This window comes from Ovis aries, chromosome 4, assembly GCF_016772045.2.
Source record: "Ovis aries strain OAR_USU_Benz2616 breed Rambouillet chromosome 4, ARS-UI_Ramb_v3.0, whole genome shotgun sequence".
Classification (NCBI taxonomy): Eukaryota; Metazoa; Chordata; class Mammalia; order Artiodactyla; family Bovidae; genus Ovis; species Ovis aries.
In genome coordinates, this window is record NC_056057.1 from 62,155,647 (window position 1) to 62,175,522 (window position 19,876).

At 39.7% G+C, this 19,876-nt stretch overlaps 1 protein-coding gene across 5 annotated transcripts in view; it reads left to right on the forward strand.

The window, feature by feature from the left end:
- The window catches only part of AOAH (acyloxyacyl hydrolase), a 199,116-nt gene that overhangs the window by 18,102 nt on the left and 161,138 nt on the right, over positions 1-19,876 (forward strand). For all 5 annotated transcript variants that reach the window (XR_009600488.1, XM_042248592.2, XM_060415018.1 and 2 more), the window contains 2 exons: positions 5,274-5,369; positions 17,470-17,536. Coding sequence is in view for 4 of the 5 variants with exons in the window: in XM_042248592.2 (XP_042104526.1) it covers positions 5,274-5,369; positions 17,470-17,536 (163 nt within the window). In the remaining variant the exon portion in view is untranslated. The remainder of the gene's footprint in view (positions 1-5,273; positions 5,370-17,469; positions 17,537-19,876) is intronic.

The following is a 19,876-nucleotide window of genomic DNA, read 5'->3' on the forward strand; positions in this document are numbered from 1 at the left end:
TGCTCCTTTCTACTATATTAGCCTTTGTGTGTGTGTGTTCTTCAGAGAAGCCTTTTCTCTCTATCAGCTCTAGCTAAGTTTTATACCATCTTCATTCTCATTGCCTTCTGTTGCTTCACCCTGTTCCTTTTCTTCATTGGACCTAAAATTATTTATAAGTGCATGCATGCCTATTTGTTTATGATCACTTTTCCCTAATGGAGTATAATCTCTGAGAGGGCAGGAACCATATCAGTTTGTTCTCAGCATGTACTCACAGCTCAGCATGGTGCCTGGCATCCAGAAGGGACTCAGACTACATACTGGGTTCCAGTCTCAGTTCCCTTGCTCACTAGCTATATACTTGGCAAGGACCTAACTTCTCTGAGCCTCTGACTTCTGGTCTGTACAATGAGAGCAATAATTTCTACAATGATGAGTCAAGTTGTTGCGAAGTTTAAATGGGATGAAAATGTATGCAAAACTCTTTGAAATCTGCAAAGAATATTCTAGCCATGTAATGAATTATTTATGCCCCAACTCAGGGTCAAAAAGGAAGTGTAGTCACGCCGACTCTGGTTCTGACAACTGCCAGGTGCTTTCAAGGCTTCTCGATGAAGTGCGGGCTTCAGACAAATGGGAAATCTAACAGACCTCTCTCTGCAGTTGGCTGCATCTCCAGCCAGCACAGATATGATTATAATTAGAGTTTTAAGAGTTCTGTTTCATTTCAAAAAGATTCCATGGTACAGTCTGCAGTCTACCTGAGATGTGTGGCTAGAAGCAGATTCCTGTGGCAGGTGTTTTTATTCTAGCCTATTTGCTTCTTTTCTTACAATGTCAGGGGTGTCTGTTTCTATTATACTCATTATTTTCAGTTGCCAGGTGAGAAGAGATTTACCATATGGAAGATTTCAGATGGTGACCACTCAGCAAAATACGTAGTTCTCACCCACTCTCATCACTTCTTAAATGAATAGTAGCTTGGACAAACTTGCTTCAGCAAATCCAGGCCTTTTTATTAGCAGCCAGAGAATAGTCTATAATGGGAAGAATTACTCTGCTCATGCATTTCTCCAAGGGAAAACATTTTTTCAGCCTGTCAAGACAGTGAAACCTCTTATTAGAAACTATAGCAAAGTCAATTTCTCTATTCTTGTTACTAAAGGATTCAGGACACACCTCACTGCAGACCCTAAATTAACAACCCAAGGGGAGTTGAGCTCAGTGGAAATGGGCGGGGATGTCCAAGTGAGTGGGACTCAAATCAAAGCTGAGCCCAGCATGGGCGTTTACATATTTCAAGCCCCATTAGCTGCTTTTCTGCAGAGTTCTTTTGATCCTAACAACTCTTCACTAGGCAGAGTGGCGATAGTGGCAAGATATACCCAATCTTTAGAGACAGTTAAATTTAGGGGGGAGGGGGTTCCTTTTTATTTAGGACTTCCCAAGTGGCACTATCTAATGATTTCCTATTTAAGTGAGTAATGCTAAGGAGCCATGAAAGTCATCAGCCCTTGTTGGGACTGCTCGAGGTAAAAGAAAACCTCACCTCTGTAAGAACAAAGAAGCAGGTTGGTCTCAAGCAGCATAATTCTCTATGCATTTGTCCTTCCATGCCAAGGATGAAAACAAACAGGTATGTACCTGTGTGTTTCAAGTCCACTCTGGGTGACAAATGCCTCAGCTCCTTGATGAGACTCTATGAAGTGACTGCTATGCAAGAGCTCAACCCAACCTCTACTACGTTCTCCTTTGATCCTGAGCTGTGTGTTGTGACTGTTTGTTATAGAATCTGCTGGTTGACTTAAGAGAGGGTGCTGGTTGTTGTACAGCAGGATGAGAAGTGGAGCCACGTCCTGTAATGACATGGAACAAAGAGTAAGCAAAGTCATCCGTGAGATGATTGAGCTAGAACACAAAGTCAGTTGCATTCACTAACCCTTTTCTATGGAGGTCTCCACCAAGTGACAACTGAATTGTCCCTCAGGTGGCTCTCTAGTCAGTTTGCTTCGAGTCAGCCAACATCTCTTATCTCCTTCCTCCCAGCCAGGTACTCAAAGCTAGAAATAGGAAGACCCAATCCTGCCCACAAGGAACTTACACTCTACCTGTAAACTCTTTTTTTTTTTTTTATTAGAGGCTAATCACTTCACAATATTGAGGTGGTTTTTGCCATACGTTGACGTGAATCACCCACAGGTGTACATGTGTCGCCTTGTCCCAGACCTCCCCCCACCCGCCTCCCCATCCCGCCCTCTGGGTTGGCCCAGTGCGCTGGCTTGGAGCGCCCTGGCTCATGCATCGAACTGGGACTGGTCATCTGTTTCACATATGGTAATATACATGTTTCAATGCTCTTCTTTCAGTCATCCCACCCTCACCTTCTCCTATGGAGTCCAAAAGTCTGTTCTTTATATCTGTGTCTCTTTTGCTGTCTTGCATATTGGGGTGTCATTACCATTTTTCTAAATTCTGTATATATGCATTAATATACTGTATTGATGTTTTTCTTTCTGACTTACTTCACTCCATATAATAGGCTCCAGTTTCATCTACCTCATTAGAACTGACCCAACTGTGTTCTTTTTAATACCTAAGTAATACTCCATCGTGTATATGTACTACAGCTTTCTTATCCATTCATCTGCTGATGGACATCTAGGTTGCTTCCATGTCCTGGCTATTATAAACAGTGCTGCGATGAACACTGGGGTACATGTGTCTCTTTCAATTCTGGTTTCCTCGGTATGTATGCCCAGCAGTGGGATTGCTGGGTCATAAGGCAATTCTATTTCCAGTTTTTTAAGGAATCTCCACACTGTTCTCCGTAGTGGCTATACTAGTTTGCATTCCCACCAACAGTGTAAGAGGGTTCCCTTTTTTCCACACCCTCTCCAGCATTTATTGTTTGTAGACATTTTAATAGCAGCCATTCTGACTGGCGTGAGATGGTATCTCACTGTGGTTTTGATTTGCATTTCTCTGATAATGAGTGATGTTGAGCATCTTTTCATGTGTTTGTTAGCCATCTGTATGTCTTCTTTGTAAACTCTTAATAAGTTCCAGAAGGTTAGGTAACTTGTTCAAAGTTACACCATTTTAAGTGACTAATCCAGTATTTGAACTTGGTTTTTTAAAAAAGCTTATTTTTTATTTCAAAGCTTCTCCCTTTTCAACTATACCACACTGTATCCTCTTATTATATTGCAATATAATTACTTATAATTATTTTAAATTGCAGTTATTAAAATGTATTTAGCTCCACCTAACTTAACAAGTGATTAGCAGAGACATAAATCAAGATTGAAAAGTGCATTATAAATGTTAAAAAATCACATATATTATATATATTTTGTGTTTAAAAGTGAAACTTGTTTATCTCTGGATGATTTAAGTGATGTTTATCTTTTTAATACTGCTGTATATTTTTAAAATATTCTGAAATGAGATTGCATTGCATCCATCTTTTGAAAAAGTGTTAGTTGCTCAGTTGTGTCTGACTTTTTGTGATCCCATGGGCTGTAGCCCACCAGGCTCCTCTGTCCATGGCATTCTCCAGGCAAGAATACAGGAGTGGGTAGCCATTCCCTTCTCTAGGGGATCTTCCCAACCCAGGGATTGAACCCCGTCTCCCACATTGCAGGCAGATTCACCATCTGAGTCACCAGAAAAGCCCCCTTTCTTGAAAAGTTATTGGTAAAAATAAAACAAAATATATATGAAAATGTTTTTAAGACTGTAAAGTGCTAATAAGTATCAGCTCCTGAATTTACTGCAATGTAATAAAGCCCTCAATGCATGGATTAGGTTAAAGCACACTTAATCCACCTTGGTAATTGAAGTTGAATGCCCCAGAGGAAGATGCTCCCAGAGCAGTAAGACTGTGGTTATCAAGATTGAAGTATCTCAGACTTGGTGAGCCCAGCTTTGCCAAAGAGTACAGAACAAGGGAGGCCAAAGCCTGATCAGGTGTTGCAATGTCTAGAAAGGTGGAAGTCTCTCCTTCTTTGTTGGCAATCTCTTATTCTATGGGAGGTTTGATTTTTTTCTGTCTAGAGAAGCCCAGTTGTACTATTTACATCTGTTATCAGCCACTTTCCCTCAAGGACTCCTGGTGGGAATTTGGTTTTAATGACACTGCATGTGAACTTGGGTCCCTAGCTTCTTGAGCAGATGGATAGTAGTGAGCTGATTGCTGGGCCAGCCACCCTGGCACTTCTTTATTTTAGATGTGGTCCTTCTTTTGTCTCCTTGGAAACCAGCATCTGCTAGTAGATGCCACTCCTCTTATCTCAGTGAAGCTGAACAGTTTCTTCTCAGAATTACTGATCTTTGAACAACCAACCCCTTGTGTATAGAAGAGGGTCCCCTCCCTTTGGACAAAGAAAGTTTGGTCTTCCCTGGCAATTTAGGCTGGTGACAGAACCTTCTAGGGGTGCTAGCAATTCTGAGCCTTAACCATTATCATACATCAAGGTAGCTTGAGAAATATATTCTTAATTTAATCCAAGGTTCCTTCTAGACACCTATTGTATTGGTACATGCTTTCAAGCAGAGTGCTTTATAGCTGGGAGGTAAAATAATATTTTACAATAGTGTTTTGATTTCAGAGCCATCTTCATTTGTACTATTATCTCATTTAATCATCACAGCAGCCCTGCAGGAAACTTAACTACTTTGCAGTGAGGAAGCCAAGGCTTAGAAAGGATACATGATAAGCTCAAGATTCAAGGGCAGGACTCAGCCCCAGGTCTTCTGACTCAAATGTTGGGCAATTTCTACTGCTTTTCTGCAATTAAAGATCTGAGCCTAGGTCATAAGCTGAGCACGTGTAAGGTGGGAATGATCCTACTCACAGTGAAGCTGTCTGCTACAGAAGGGAGGGAGAGCAGACAGCAAAGGCCAGTGTCCACTGAGCCTGTCCTCAGTGCTGGCTGGCTGTCTTCTACACACAACTCCTATAAATGGCACTTCTTTCCCCCATATGATCAAAATGAAATGGAAATAAAGCAAGATTCAATTACTTCCCTGAAGTCACATAGCTTAAAAGTGACAAAAGTCAGCTGATAACCTGTCTTTCTGACCCCCAAAGTAACAGTTTTCTTACCATGTTTCACTAAAAACTCAGCTCACTCATTCATGTGGTCAATTATAAAAATCATGGCAAAGAAAAGTTCTCTGTTTTGGAAAAGTTTGTGTTCTTAAGGACACACATATATCCCCCTTTCTTCTTCCAGTCTCCAGAGAAGCTTTCCATGTGACATAGCTGACATCTCTTCTGCTCCCTGCAGGGTGTGTGCTGGTGGTGTCTATGATTGAACAGCTCACTCAAGTTCACAACTCGACGGTCCAGATCTCAATGGAGAGACTGTGCAGCTACTTGCCTGGTAATGTAAAAAGGGTCACTTGGCTATGGGTCTGATTCTTTTCTCACTCATGAGCCATCATGAGTGAATTTATACCCTACATGAGTTTAGAGAGGAGAATCTGACTGTGTTCTTTCTGTGAGTTGATATTCTTACAGGGATCATAGGAATTAAAAGAAACACACAAAAGAACACTCTAGGCATTTTTTCCCCAGACATTCATTTTCCATCATAGCAGAATGAGATTGCTGTGGACATTTAGGGAGTAAAATGTCAAATGGCTGATCTTTTTATGAATCATTTATAATGATTTGCCCACCTAGTGATCATGACCTTAAGTACCAGGAAGGCAAAAAAATCAATAATAAATAATTTTCAATGATGTATGTTAATTTAACCATATACACATTCTCAAATGCACATACATCCCTTCTAACACAGAGCTTTATTTAGTCTGAAAAGGCAATGGATCTTAAAATTCCAAACTGGAAAATAACTGGGAACACTCCATTGATATGAATTGGATCTCAATAAAATCCCTTACACATCCTGCAAAAGAAGGAAATGATCTGTGGTTTAAATAAATTGTATGCTCTTGTTGTTTAGTTGCTAAATTGTGTTTGGCTCTTTTGCGACCCCATGGACTGTAGCCAACCAGGCTCCTCTGTCCATGGGATTTCCCAGGCAAGGATACTGGAGTGGGTTGCCATTTCCTTCTCCAGGGTATCTTCCTGATCCAGGGACTGAACCCGCATCTCCTACATTAGCAAGTGGATTCTCTACCGTTGAGCCACTTGGGAAGCCCTTAAGCAAATTTTATAGTTGTTTTAAATTTCATCAGAATGAAAATATTGATTCTATTTCCCTTATATTAGAATATTCTTAGGTGTACAGTCACAATGAGTAAACTTCATTGAGAGTCAAATTTTCATTCACTTAATGTTAAGGAACTAATTCTCCAAAGATGCCTACATTATTATTTTTAAGTAAGATAGTTGGACTCAAGACAGTTTTATCTTTGACTTAACAAATGCTGTGTCAATGGCATCAATGCACTTTTAGAAAATTTATTGCTTATAGTCACAATGTACACTCATAAGCTCATTTTTGTATTTAAAAATAAAAACTAAGAGAAGATAATGCACAAATACATGTGCTTGCAATGTCCCAGTCTGACTACTGCTAACATTTTGACATAACTGCCTCATCTTTCTTTCATGGAATTAGAATGTGGCAAATAAACTAGAAGGCACTTTGGGCTCCCCTGATCGCGGTTCCATTTCCTTCTGCCTCTCTAGAGAGAACCATTCATGTGAACTTGATGGATATTAGCTTTGTCTAATTTTATACTTTCACATTCACTTCATTGTCTGTGAATCTATAGATGATGTGTAGTATTATCTATGGGTAATTTTAAAATCTTTTCCTGGTAAAAGGAAACAAATGCAGAAAACCACACAAAATAAATGTATAGTTTTATCAGCTATTGAACGGTGAACATCTTTGTAAACATAGTCCAGAGGAACAAGGCTATGTTCAAAAAGGAACAGATTGGTGACTACTCCAGAAGTCCCATCCACATGCTCCATCCCATCAAAAACTCCTCCTCCCTAAAAAAAAAAAAAAAAAAATCTGCCTGTTACTATAATCATCTTCTTATATTGCTTTATAACTTTATCATCCTACTGGGTATCTCCAGACACCATAGTTTTGTCCAGTTTTTAAATTTTTGTTGCGTCTTTTAAGTCCCATTTTAACCTACCAGTTTCTTTTACATCCCTTCCTTTTCCTTGTAAATGAGCTATGGAATCTGCCCTGTAGTTTCTGCATTTTGTTGGTGGCACCCCTGTGGTAGGATTGAATGTGTTTCTCTGTGTCTGTATTTCCTGAAAATGGCAGCTAGATCTGAGGCTTGACCAGACTCCAGTTTGATTTCTTCGGCAAGGCTATAAATGATAGTGTTTTCTTTCATCAGGAAGCCATCATAAGTGTTTTTCTCTTGCTTTGTTTTTTTGATATTAGCACTGTTGATGCTCTATGACTAAATCTGTTACTTCATTGGAGGTTACAAAATAGTACTGTTCTAATATATCAATTATATTTCCTTTAGTAGCTGAAAATTTTTAGAGTCAGTTTCCCTTATCATCATTATCGTTTAGAGATGTTTTTAGATAGTTGCTACTACTGCTGCTGCTGCTGCTAAGTTGCTTCAGTAATGTCTGACTCTGTGTGACCCCATAGACGGCAGCCCACCAGGCTCTCCTGTCCCTGGGGTTCTGCAGGCAAGAACACTGGAGTGGGTTGCCATTTCCTCCTCCAAATGCATGAAAGTGAAAAGTGAAAGTGAAGTCGCTCAGTCGTGTCCGACTCCCAGCGATCCCATGGACTGCAGCCTACCAGGCTCCTCTGTCCATGGGATTTTCCAGCCAAGAGTACTGGAGTGGGGTGCCATTGCCTTCTCCATTAGATAGTTGAGTTACTGTCTAAAGTTCGTTCCTTAGAAAGGACTCATGGGAACAATATTCCCTGAATTCTTGCATGTATTTTTTCTCCGCAGTTACTAATGGTACTATTTATTCTAAGAAAGGCAGGGTAAATGCTTGATTCTTCTTCTCTACTTGCCAGGTTTCAAATAATTTATTGCCCTTGTGGTATCATCCCAAACTAGTCGTTTAGTCAGTTCAGTTCAGTTCAGTTCGGTTCAGTCCCTCAGTCATGTCCAACTCTGAGACCCTGTGGACTGCAGCATGCCAAGCCTCCCTGTCCATCACCAACAAAATGCAGAAACTACAGGGCAGATTCCATAGCTCATTTACAAGGGACTCAGACTCATGTCCATTGAGTCGATGATGCCATCCAACCATCTCATCCTCTGTCATCCCCTTCTCCTCCTGCCTTCAATCTTTCCCAGCATCAGGGTCTTTCCAAATGAGTCAGTTCTTCTCATCAGGTGGCCAAAGTATTGAAGTTTCAGCATCAGTCCTTCCAATGAATATTCAGGACTGATCTCTTTTAGGATGGACTAGTTTGATCTCCTTGAAGTCCAAGGGACTCTCAAGAGTCTTCTCCAACACCACAGTTCAAAAGCATCAATTCTTTGGCACTCAGCTTTGTTTAGAGTCCAACTCTCTCATCCATACATGACCACTGGAAAACCATAGCCTTGACTAGACGGACCTTTGTTGGCAAAATATTGTCCCTAGGTTTCCTTTACAGTATCATTATGAACCCATGAATTTATATGCAGTTGATGAGTTTCAGTCTACTTCAGTTATTATCCTTTTGAAGTTCAAATTTGTCTCATCTTTGACCAGTGGGAACCTCTGTAAGCTGACTCCTACATCCTTTTGATATAAGTCTACATAATCTTTGATAGCTTCCTCACCAACTGGTATGACAGCTGTACTAGTCTGTCTTGTACATTTCCAAGCCAAGGCTTGAAATCAGTCATTTCTCTTAGATGCTCTGGTTTCTTTTAGTGGGAAATAGTACTAAGACCGCAAGGTCTGAGTGCATAGGAATCTCACTGCTACTCAGTCGGTCATTCTTTCTAGACTTCTGTTGACAGTGATAGAAAACATACATATACATATATATATATATACATATATATATTTACTTATATTATTCTAAGATAAAACATCTAATGAGTTCATCCTGTCACTTTAAATTCAAATTCAGGACTGCAGGATTTTTTATTTGCATCTTCTGTCTCATATCTGTATCTTCTTTCCACAGTTGAAGTCCTAACTCTCAGGGACAAGGGGATTGATTAAATTAAAATATCTCATGATTCCTCATTTACCTATCCTCCTTTTCACATACAAGAGGTTCAAGATGTCAATCTTAATTCTACTATTATAATATATTTTATAATCTTTGAGAGCAGTTAAATTGTTATTTGAATATATTCAATGTGTGTTTTCCCCACATCTCTACACTTTTCAGTCATTGTACTGCATTATTTTAGCATACAGCTATTACATACAATATATACATTCCCTTTGCACCCTCATTTAGTTTTAGTTCCATCAGCAACTATAAGACTGATGTTCACCACCAGCCCTTACACAGATATCTCTCTAGTCGAGTTACTGTCTAAAATTCATTCCTCAGAAAGGACTCATGGGAACAATAGTCCCTGAATTCTTACATGTTAATAACAAGCTGGCTTGTCCTTTATACTTGAAAGTCGGTGTTTTTCCAGATATAAAAATCCTTGGCACGTAATTTCTTTCCCTAAGTGTCTTAAATATGTTATTAAAAGTTTAATCATAATCTGATTTTCCTTTTCTTATAAGTCATTTACTGTTTTTGCCTAGTTCAAATGATTTTTTTCATTTTTATAAAATTTAGTCATCTAACTAGACTATATCTTGGTGTCAGTTGTTGTATATTGATGTTCTCAAGCACACAGTATGCTCTCTCAATGTGTGGCTTCAAATATATATTTTTTTTAATCTCACAAATTTTTTAGTATTTGCTCAGTTTTCTTGATTTGGCTTTCTTCTTCAGGGATTTACAGTATCCATATTTTAAATCTTCTTTGCCTGTATTAATGATTTTGCCTATCTCTTGAATGAATAATTTAACAATTTTTTTTTCTTCAGCTAAGACAGCGAAAGAGATGATTTATTGTATACATGTTACATTCAGCCGCAATTCAGTCCAAAATCACAGGTCCAGGTCAAAGGGCCAAAAGGGACCCCTTTGATATAAGCAAGGTGGGTCTCTCAAAGGTGGTCAAGGTGATCAGAATAGCCATGGATGTTCCAGATCCATTGAGACAAGTTCTAGACAGTAGGCATGCCGTCCAACAACTTGTACCAGCATCACTGGCCTCCAGCTTCCCTTGTTTCTGCTTCTGTGGTTTCCATGGCTATACAGGTTTACTTGGACCTCTGCCTCGTCATTCTTTTGTGCTTCAGCTTGTGCGTTCACTTCTTCCTCCACTTCATTCTCGTGGCATGGAGTTTTCTTAAAAGATGGCTTTAAGGCCAAGAAATTTATTTATTTTTAATTGGAGGATAATTGCTTTTCAATATTGTGTTGGTTTCTGCCATACATCAACATGAATCAGCCATGGGCATACATATGTCCCCTCCTTCTTGAACCTTCCACCCCATCTCACCCCCTAGGTAAGCAGAGCAGGTTTGAGCTCCCTGTGTCATACAGCAGATTCCTACCAGCTACCTATTTTATATACAGTAATGTGTATATTTCAATACTGCTCTCTCTATTCATCCCACCCTCTCTTTTTCCACCTGTGTCCACAAGTCTTTCTCTACGTCTGCATCTCCATTGCTGCTCTGCAAATAGGTTCATCAGTACCATCTTTATAGATTCCATATATATACATTAATATATGATGAATACTTCTTAATCACTTCATTTATCTTTTTTTATCTTGAAAGCTTTCCTCTTTTTCATCTTCTGTTTCTCTTACAATGTGAGCTATTGTATGCCTTTCTTCTCACATTCATTCTAATATGGATGTCATTTCTTTTATAATTTTGTGTTCTTCCCTGAATTCTTTTATTCCATTTCTGAGTTTCTTCAGTTCTGATTTCTGTTGTTCTTTCGTGTCTTGTATCATTTTATTAATACTTCTCACTCATTTTAAAATACCGTTATGTTTTAATCCTCTTTTTGGCACGATTTTCTGGCATGCTTTTGCTATCTGCAAGGATATGATTCTGTTCCTTTTTTTTTTTCTTCTTATAATAACTTTGTATGGGAGTTGACCTAGATACATTTCTGTTGCTCATTTTTTTGTGAAATTATTTTTCCAAAACTCTTAGAAAGAGAAGTGGTTCAGGACAGCAAATGCACAGAATTCCTTCCTCTGTTGTTTTTGTTGGTGTTAAAAAATAAACACATGGCTGCTTGCATGTTGAGATTTTCTGATTCTATCTTCCTGCCCACTTTTATCTGGATTTTCTCTTTGTTTTGCTTCTATCCAGCCAATTTCTCCTCAGTGTGAGCCTTATCCTGGAAGGGAGCTCTGGTAGACGAATTTCTAGAATTCAGAGATGCCTCACCACTCAAATGCCTTTGTCCTTCTAACCCTGAGTCTTCTGTACTCATCTGCTACAGAAGTGGGCTAAACCTCATCCCCGCCTTTCCCACTTTCAGCTGATATTCTTAACTCGCCCACCATACTTTGTCATCAACACCCAGGCTGCTTTGGCGATTCATCTGTTTATCCCTTGTGTCCCTTTACTTTCTCCCACACTTGATAACCCCCAAGTCTCACAGTTGTGAGTGGTTTCTTGTTGCCTTAATTGTATTTGGGGACTCATGGAGATATCTAGTTTTGCTGTAACTAATGTTCATAGTGTTTTGGTTTTCCTATTCCGAAGCTTTATTAGTATTATTTTTTATTCAGATTCAGTGAAATACCAAAACTCTGCTGCCTCCACCACCATCTTTCCAGAATCCTCCCTTGTAGGGATCTCATTTTTACATCAATAGTTACTGTATATACCACTCTGCAACTTCTGTTTTTCACTCAACAGTATGTTTTTGGATCTATACATGTCAAGATACACATAGACTTAGGTCGAGCCTCCAAGTTATTCTACAGTCCTTCACCACATAAATGTCCCTTATTTTATTTATCCATCCCCTTATTGTTGGATATTCAGCATCTATTATAAACTTTACCTTGTATTCTCACATCTCTGAATTAGAGGAAGAAGAAGAAAATGTTATTATCATTTTACAAGGAAAAAAATAAATAGTCATAATTATCATTAAGACTTGTTTTGACTAGTTTTCATTTCTGTGTAGTAGACCACACTGATAGATATCACCATATATGCCTTGAGTTTGATTTTCTCTTTTTAGGCAAAATTTTGTTGTTCAAAGGTGAAAGCATGAGTAAAAATCCTGTTTCTCAGATGACCCTGTTATAATGTACCAGCAAAACATAGAAATGCATGAACCAAAATTGCTGGTATTCAAGGTTCCATCTTGGCTCCTTTTGACTGTTAACAAAAAATTTTTGTTCAGGTAAAATGAGAGGCTGAAAGTCAGATTCCAGGAAAATAGTAGCTGGCACATCACCAAAGGAAAGCAAAGGAGGTATTTCTGTTTTCAGCAGTGGGCTACCTTTCAATTAGAGGAGATTTTCAAAGAATTCATAAGCCTACTTGGGGGTATTTTCATTTTATTAATTAACATTTATGTCTGGATGGAAATAAAGTGCTCAGCTCAGATTAGAGGCTCTTTCACCTGGCAGACAGGAAGGTAGAGTGGACATTACTGTTTCCATTTTGCGGAGGCGGAAAAACATATAGAACAGTCATGCGAATTGTGTAGGGTGATAGTGACAGTCTGCTGCTGCTGCTGCTAAGTCGCTCAGTCGTGTCCGACTCCGTGCGACCCCATGGACTGCAGCCTACCAGGCTCCTCCGTCCATGGGATTTTCCAGGCAAGAGGACTGGAGTGGGGTGCCATTGCCTTCTCCTAGTGACAGTCTGACCATTGGCTAAAGATTTCTCCTTCTAGAAGACATCATAGGACTGCTTTGTTTATGAAATATGAAAACATCCACACTGCCTGAATACACCCAGTGTTGCCTTCTCTCTGGAGAGCCAGGAGAATGGGAGAGAGGGGAAGTCGAATCATGCACAGCAACAGTTAAGATTTTTAAAATTACTTTTAAGTAATATAAAGTAATACTGCTTTTACCTTCAAAGCTAAATAAGTTTATAGAACATAACCTTAGCAGAAAAAAGCATGCAGCAACATTCTTGAGAATAATCACCCAGTAAATCATGTTGGCCTTTCCTGTGCCTGGGAAGACAGTTTTTTCGAATTGTGCAAAATATTTCCGACCTTCAGTTTCACCCGCTGCTTTTGCCTCTGGCTCTCATTAGTACACACCTTGGAAGAATCTCAGAATTATTAATGGAAAAATGATTAATAGAATCATTCTCACTAGGGGTCAGCAGACTCCTATGCCCTCAGTGTCTTGCTAGAACTTCACTTTCTTGGGTCACCTGTGCAGAAATCTTATCTCTGTGGAGTATGATAGTTAAAAACTGATGTCAACTTAAAATGAGAAAAGCAACTCTCCTCGCATTCTGTAGGCTCTGAAAATCTACATGCAGCCTTAGAACACACAGCCACAGAACTATCTTGGTGGTCAACTCACTGTGTTTTAAATTTCTAATTAGTAAGTTGGTATATACTTGCCATAACTGAGGTAGATGAGGCATCAAAAAATGTCCGAAATACATTGAAATGCATACTGCAAATAACTTGGGCTTTTGGAATAAAAGATTTTAATCTCTTACTGAACCACTCTACCCTTGAGGAAGCCTTCAGTTCTCAAAGTTTCTTCTCATAGAATGAGGGTGAAAAAACCACTCCCTCAAAAGTTTCTTATGAAAAAAGAAATGATGGTAAACCTAAAGGTGACTTACTACCTGAAATGTTCTAGGTTTTATTCGCACCCATACATATGGATACACTTAACATGTGATGACTGTGCAACTGCTCCTTTTTTAACCTTCCTTTGCCCTTGGAAGTGGCCATCCTTTTTATCCGTATGCTGTTTCAAGTCCTTTTCATTCTGTAGAAACCAAATGCTCCTGTACTTTCCTGGTCACAAGCACAGTTTAACTGTAGACTTTTTACATCAGATAGATTACTAGCACTATGTTAGTGTCAATCTTTTTTTCAGTAGTAGCAGTAACAGGTTATCGTCTAATTATGGCTGACTGGGCCCAATCAGGCTTTTTTTCTGGAGACTTTGCCTATCTCTGCTCTGTAGTCTTCTATGTCTGTCTAGAGTTTAGCTCTCAGAAATCCAGCTCGTCTCCCACATTAGCCATTTCTGCAGTAGCCTCTCATTCTTAACCATCACAGAATTTGAGGAAACTGATTGTTGGCCCTGCACAGAGGATTGCGAAAATCTTGCTGCCACTCACTTCAACTTGAGCAAAACAAGATTCTAGGAAAAATACACACACACACACACACACACACACACACACATGCGCGTGGAAGCATCTCTTATTTTACCAGAAAGAAGAAAATTGTTCTCTGCCTTTCAGGCAACACCGCAAGTGTATCAAAGAACACCTGGTGTCAATTTTTAAATTGCTCTGCTCTTGGCTAAACTAGTTCTACACGAACAACAGTGGAAACTCATTTCCAAAGTGCTTTACAAGTCCATGTAATTTTGAATGTCAGTTATATAATCCTCCAAACTTCCAGGACAACATGGTGAAGGGAACTGAATCCTACTCCTACATTTTTCAGATGAGGAAACTGAAACCCAGAAGGGAAATCAACCTGACCAAGGTCAAAGCCAGTTACCCAGTGATGAAACCCAAGTCTCTAAGTTCTGGAGCATCAAAGTTCCTTAGGACCCCTAAAAAGGAACACCCATGGGGGTGCTGTTTTTATTTTATAGCAGTAGTACTGAGATTTAGTTCAATTATACATGCATTTAAAGTGTATACTTCAATTAATAATAAAGTCACTCAGTTGTGTCTGACTCTGCAACCCCATGAACTGTAGCCTGCCAGGCTCCTCTGTCCATGGAATTCTCCAGGCAAGAATACTGGAGTGGATAGCCATTCCCTTCTCCAGGGGATCTTCCCGACCCAAGGACTGAACGCATGTCTCCTGCACCACAGGTGGATTCTTTACCGTCTGAGCCACCAGGGAAGCCCGAGAACACTGGAGTGGGTAGCCTATCCCTTTTCCAGGGGATCTTCCTGACCCAGGAATCGAAACAGGCCCTCATGCATTGCAGGCAGATTCTCTGCCAGCTGAATGGAGTTGTACGTCCATCACCACCATATATTTAAGAATATTTTCATTATATCAACAAGGACCTCCACCTACCTCCGGTGCCCACTCCTAACCATCCATTCCTTCCAGACCTAAGCAACCACAAACTGACTTTCTGTCTCTATGAATTTGCCTATTGTGGTCATTTCATATAAATGCAAACACAGAAGTATGTTTCTTTCATTTAGCATAATTAATATTCACCCATGTTGTACCATGTATCAGAAAGTCATTACTCTTTATGCTGAATACTATTTTGTTATGCGTAGATAGACTGTTTTTTTCATCCATTCAGTCACTAATGGGCATTTGGATTGAATTGTTTCCACTTATTTGATTTTGTATAAAGATAATTCCACTATGAACATTCATGTGTAAGTTTTTGTGTGGAAATGTTTGTATTCTTTTGGGTATATGCCAACAGTGGGCTTGTTGGCTCACATAGTAACCCTATACTTAACCTTTTGAGGACCTGTCAGACTGCTTACCAAAGTGGCTGTACTATTTTATATTCCTACCAGCAGAATATGAAGATTCCAATTTCTTCACAGCCTCATCATTTCCTGTGCTTTTCTTTATTTTTATTCTAGCATATCATAGTGGGTGTGAAGTGGCATCTCATTGTGGTTTTTAACATTTTCCTCTAATAGCTAATGATGTTGACCATCTTTTCATGTGCTTATTAGCTATTTGTGTAACTTCTTTGGAGAATATCTAGTCAGCTGCATTTTGAAAATGTTTGGTACAATTCACCAGTGAAGCTATCTGGCCCTGGGCTTTCCTTTATGGGACATTTTTGATTACTAGTTGAATCTCTTGTTATATCTCTATTAAGATTATCTATTTATTCTTAAGTCAGTTTCAGCAGTTTGTCTTTCCAGGAATTAGTCCATTTCTTCTAAATTATCTAATTTGCTGCCATGCAGATGTCATAGTATTTCCTTATCATTCTTTTTATTTCTATAAGGTCAATAGTAATGTGTGATTGGTTTTAAGTTCCTACTTAAAAATCGTAATGAGTTTGAAGTCTTGTGCTTTATCACACACAAAAAAAAGTCCCATGAAACTATTTTAATATGAAAGTAGTATTTACATTGGGCTTCCCTTATGGTTATTTACCATTAAGAATCTGCCTGCAATGCAGGAGACTCCAGTTCAATTCCTGGGTTGGGAATATGCCCTGGAGAAGGGATAGACTACCCACTCCAGTATTCTTGCCTGGAAAATTCCATGGACAGAGGAGCCTGGCAGGCTACAGTCAATGGGGTCATAAGGAGTCAGACACAACTGAGTGACTTTCACTTTTCAAGAGTCCTGGTACTCTTACTAGTACTCCCACTCCAGGATTCTTGCTTGGAGAATTCCATAAGACAGAGGAGCCTGGTGGACTACAGTCCATGCTGTCACTCAGAGTGGAACATGAAAAAGCGATGAATACTTTCACTTTCAAGAGTGCTAGAGAGAGTTTCCATATTTATCTTGTTGCTCCATTACCCTACTCCCCAAACAACTGGTAGCCCAGTTTGAGGTAAACATGACAAGAAAAATTCCCAGGGAGGGTTTCCCATCTGTTCCTGGACAGTCCATCTGTCCTAACCTTGCTAAAGTCCTCCTTGGAATTACGAGGGTTCCACAGAAGCTGACAAAGCAGAGAAACAGGACCAGAGAGTTAACAGATTTCATTGTGCAAACAGATTGATCCACAAAGCCTTCCTGTGCTTTCCTAACAGGGGAAGCAGGAGGAAGGAGACTGTTTAGGTCGTGGGTTTGTGTCTATGTGCGTGTGTTCTCTCTGGTGTAGATGGCAATACAGAGACACCTGTGACTGTTAGTATCTTTTTATCTCTGGGATACCAACAGCAAAAGCTAAATAGTCAAAGTCAAGTCTTCCCCCCCCCCCGACCCCCACCAAATGAATACCAGAGAAGAATATATTCAACAAAGTAATACTTCAGATTATTTACTTTCAAGCAAATCCCGTTTCTGTCATCAACAGATGAGATCCTCACCACCATTCAGATGTTCCCTGCTATACAAAAGAAAATGAGACTCCAGAATTTAACTGTATTTTTTATCAAAAATTAGCATTCTTTAGCATGTACAGTAAGCAAAGTAGCATTTACATAAATCAGAGCTGGAAATGATATTTTCATGGATACAATAATTGTAACATTTCTCCCAAATCCTTATAATTAATCACTCGAATTAATGATAAATTAAGCACTCAGCTTCAGTTCCTAGTAAAGATCATTATTGACTCATGTGTTAAATTCATCATAATAATCTATTTCCCCTGCTTTATCTTTCTTAGAAAAACTGTTCTTGAAGACCACTTGCTATTTAGTGGTACATATATTTGGACCAGACATCGTAAAACTGTGAGTATGCTGATACATTCATCTGATTCAGTTGCTGGGACATGGTGGGAGGAGAGGAGAAAACTGGGAGATGGCTGGCTCCATTTCCAGCTGGATGTGCTTACTGTACATGGGCGTAAGTCCTCTCTGGTTCTTGTTAATAGTGGAAAATTCAAACCTGACTCAGATCGTCATCCTAGGCAAAGGCTCCCTTCAAATTACTGTGTGGCAGCTTGGCTCAGTTTCTCTGCAAGAGCCATTCGGAAGAATTTTGACCAATAATGCCAATAAAGGAGGAGATCCTAGAGGCTGGGACTGGATGTCTGCCCCCTTCTCTTGAGCTTTCCCCACACTCCCTCCTGGATTCTCAGGCCATATGCTTCTCAGATTCTTCTCTTCTTGCCTCCCACTTGCTGGTTTCCTGGCCTTCTCCCCTGCCCCTTAGGATCCTGTATGTGTGCCGTTGTCATTTTCTGTCTGCTTCCTTTCTTCTACCTTTCTTTCTTTTTTGAGCTCAGGACACTGAATCAGACACATCATATTCCTGTTCATGGCACTTTCTCATCAAGAATCCAAACTTGGCTTTCTTATATTTCTTATCTAGTTATTTACCTAGTTATTCTGAATAATGTCATTAGCCCCCAATGAACTATGGAAAATTCTTCAAGAGATGGGAATACCAGACCACCTGACCTGCTTCTTGAGAAATCTGTATGCAGGTCAGGAAGCAACAGTTAGAACTGGACATGGAACAACAGACTGGTTCCAAATAGGAAAAGGAGTGCGTCAAGAATGTATATTGTCACCCTGCTTATTTAACTTATATGCAAAGTACATCATGAGAAATGCTGGGCTGGATGAAGCACAAGCTGGAATCAAGATTGCCAGGAGAGATAACAATAACCTCAGATAACGCAGATGACACCACCCTTATGGCAGAAAGTGAAGAGGAACTAAAGAGCCTCTTGATGAAAGTGAAAGTGGAGAGTGGAAAAGTTGGCTTAAAGCTCAACATTCAGAAAATGAAGATCGTGGCATCTGGTCCCATCACTTCATGGGAAATAGATGGGGAAACAGTGGAAACAGTGTCAGACTTTATTTTTCTGGGCTCCAAAATCACTGCAGATGGTGATTGCAGCCATGAAATTAAAAGACGCTTACTCCTTGGAAGAAAAGTTATGACCAACCTAGATAGCATATTCAAAAGCAGAGACATTACTTTGCCGACTAAGGTCCATCTAGTCAAGGCCATGGTTTTTCCAGTGGTCATGTATGGATGTGAGAGTTGGACTGTGAAGAAAACTGAGCGCCGAAGAATTGATGCTTTTGAACTGTGGTGTTGGAGAAGACTCTTGAGAGTCCCTTGGATTGCAAGGAGATCCAACCAGTCCATTCTAAAGGAGATTAGCCCTGGGTGTTATCGGAAGGAATGATGCTAAAGCTGAAACTCCAGTACTTTTGCCACCTCATGAGAAGAGTTGACTCATTGGAAAAGACTCTGATGCTGGGAGGGATTGGGGGCAGGATGAAAAGGGGACGACAGAGGATGAGATGGCTGGATGGCATCACAGACTCGATGGATGTGAGTTTGAGTGAACTCCGGGAGTTGGTGATGGACACGGAGGCCTGGCATGCTGCGATTTATGGGGTCTCAAAGAGTCAGACATGACTGAGCAACTGAACTGAACTGAACTACCACCCAAAGCAAAGTCTGGACCTTGACAATAACTTACCCTAACCACAGGGTCTCTGTCTTTATTCTCATGATTTTCTCCACCCAAGTAATAAAGTCCATGCTCTTATTTTCCTTTTTGTATAGTTTTTTATATATGTATATTTTATTAATATAATACATTATAATCATAAAATAATATATAAGTAATTATTAAAATCTATCATAATTATTTTCTAAGGATTTCCCTGGTGGCTCAGACGGTAAAGCGTCTGTCTACACTGTGGGAGACCTGGGTTCGATCCCTGGGTCGGGAAGATCCGCTGGAGAAGGAAATGACAATCCACTCCAGTACTATTGCCTGGAAAATTCCATGGACAGAGGAGCTTGGTAGGCTACAGTCCATGGAGTCGCAAAGAGTCGGACACGACTGAGCGACTTCACTTTCACTTTCATATTCCTTTAAAGCATATTTTAAAATTTTAGTTATTTCTTTACGAAGAGAGTATCACATCATTCATAATCTTCGGGGACCTACCACTTAAAATTGTATGTCTAAGATTCATCCATAGATTTGTAGCATTGCTGTAGTTCATGCACTCTGAGTACATAGAATATCCCACTGTGTCTCTACAAGAGTCTGTTCCCTCACGCTCCCATTGATGGGTGTTTGGCTTGTTTTCTGGTTT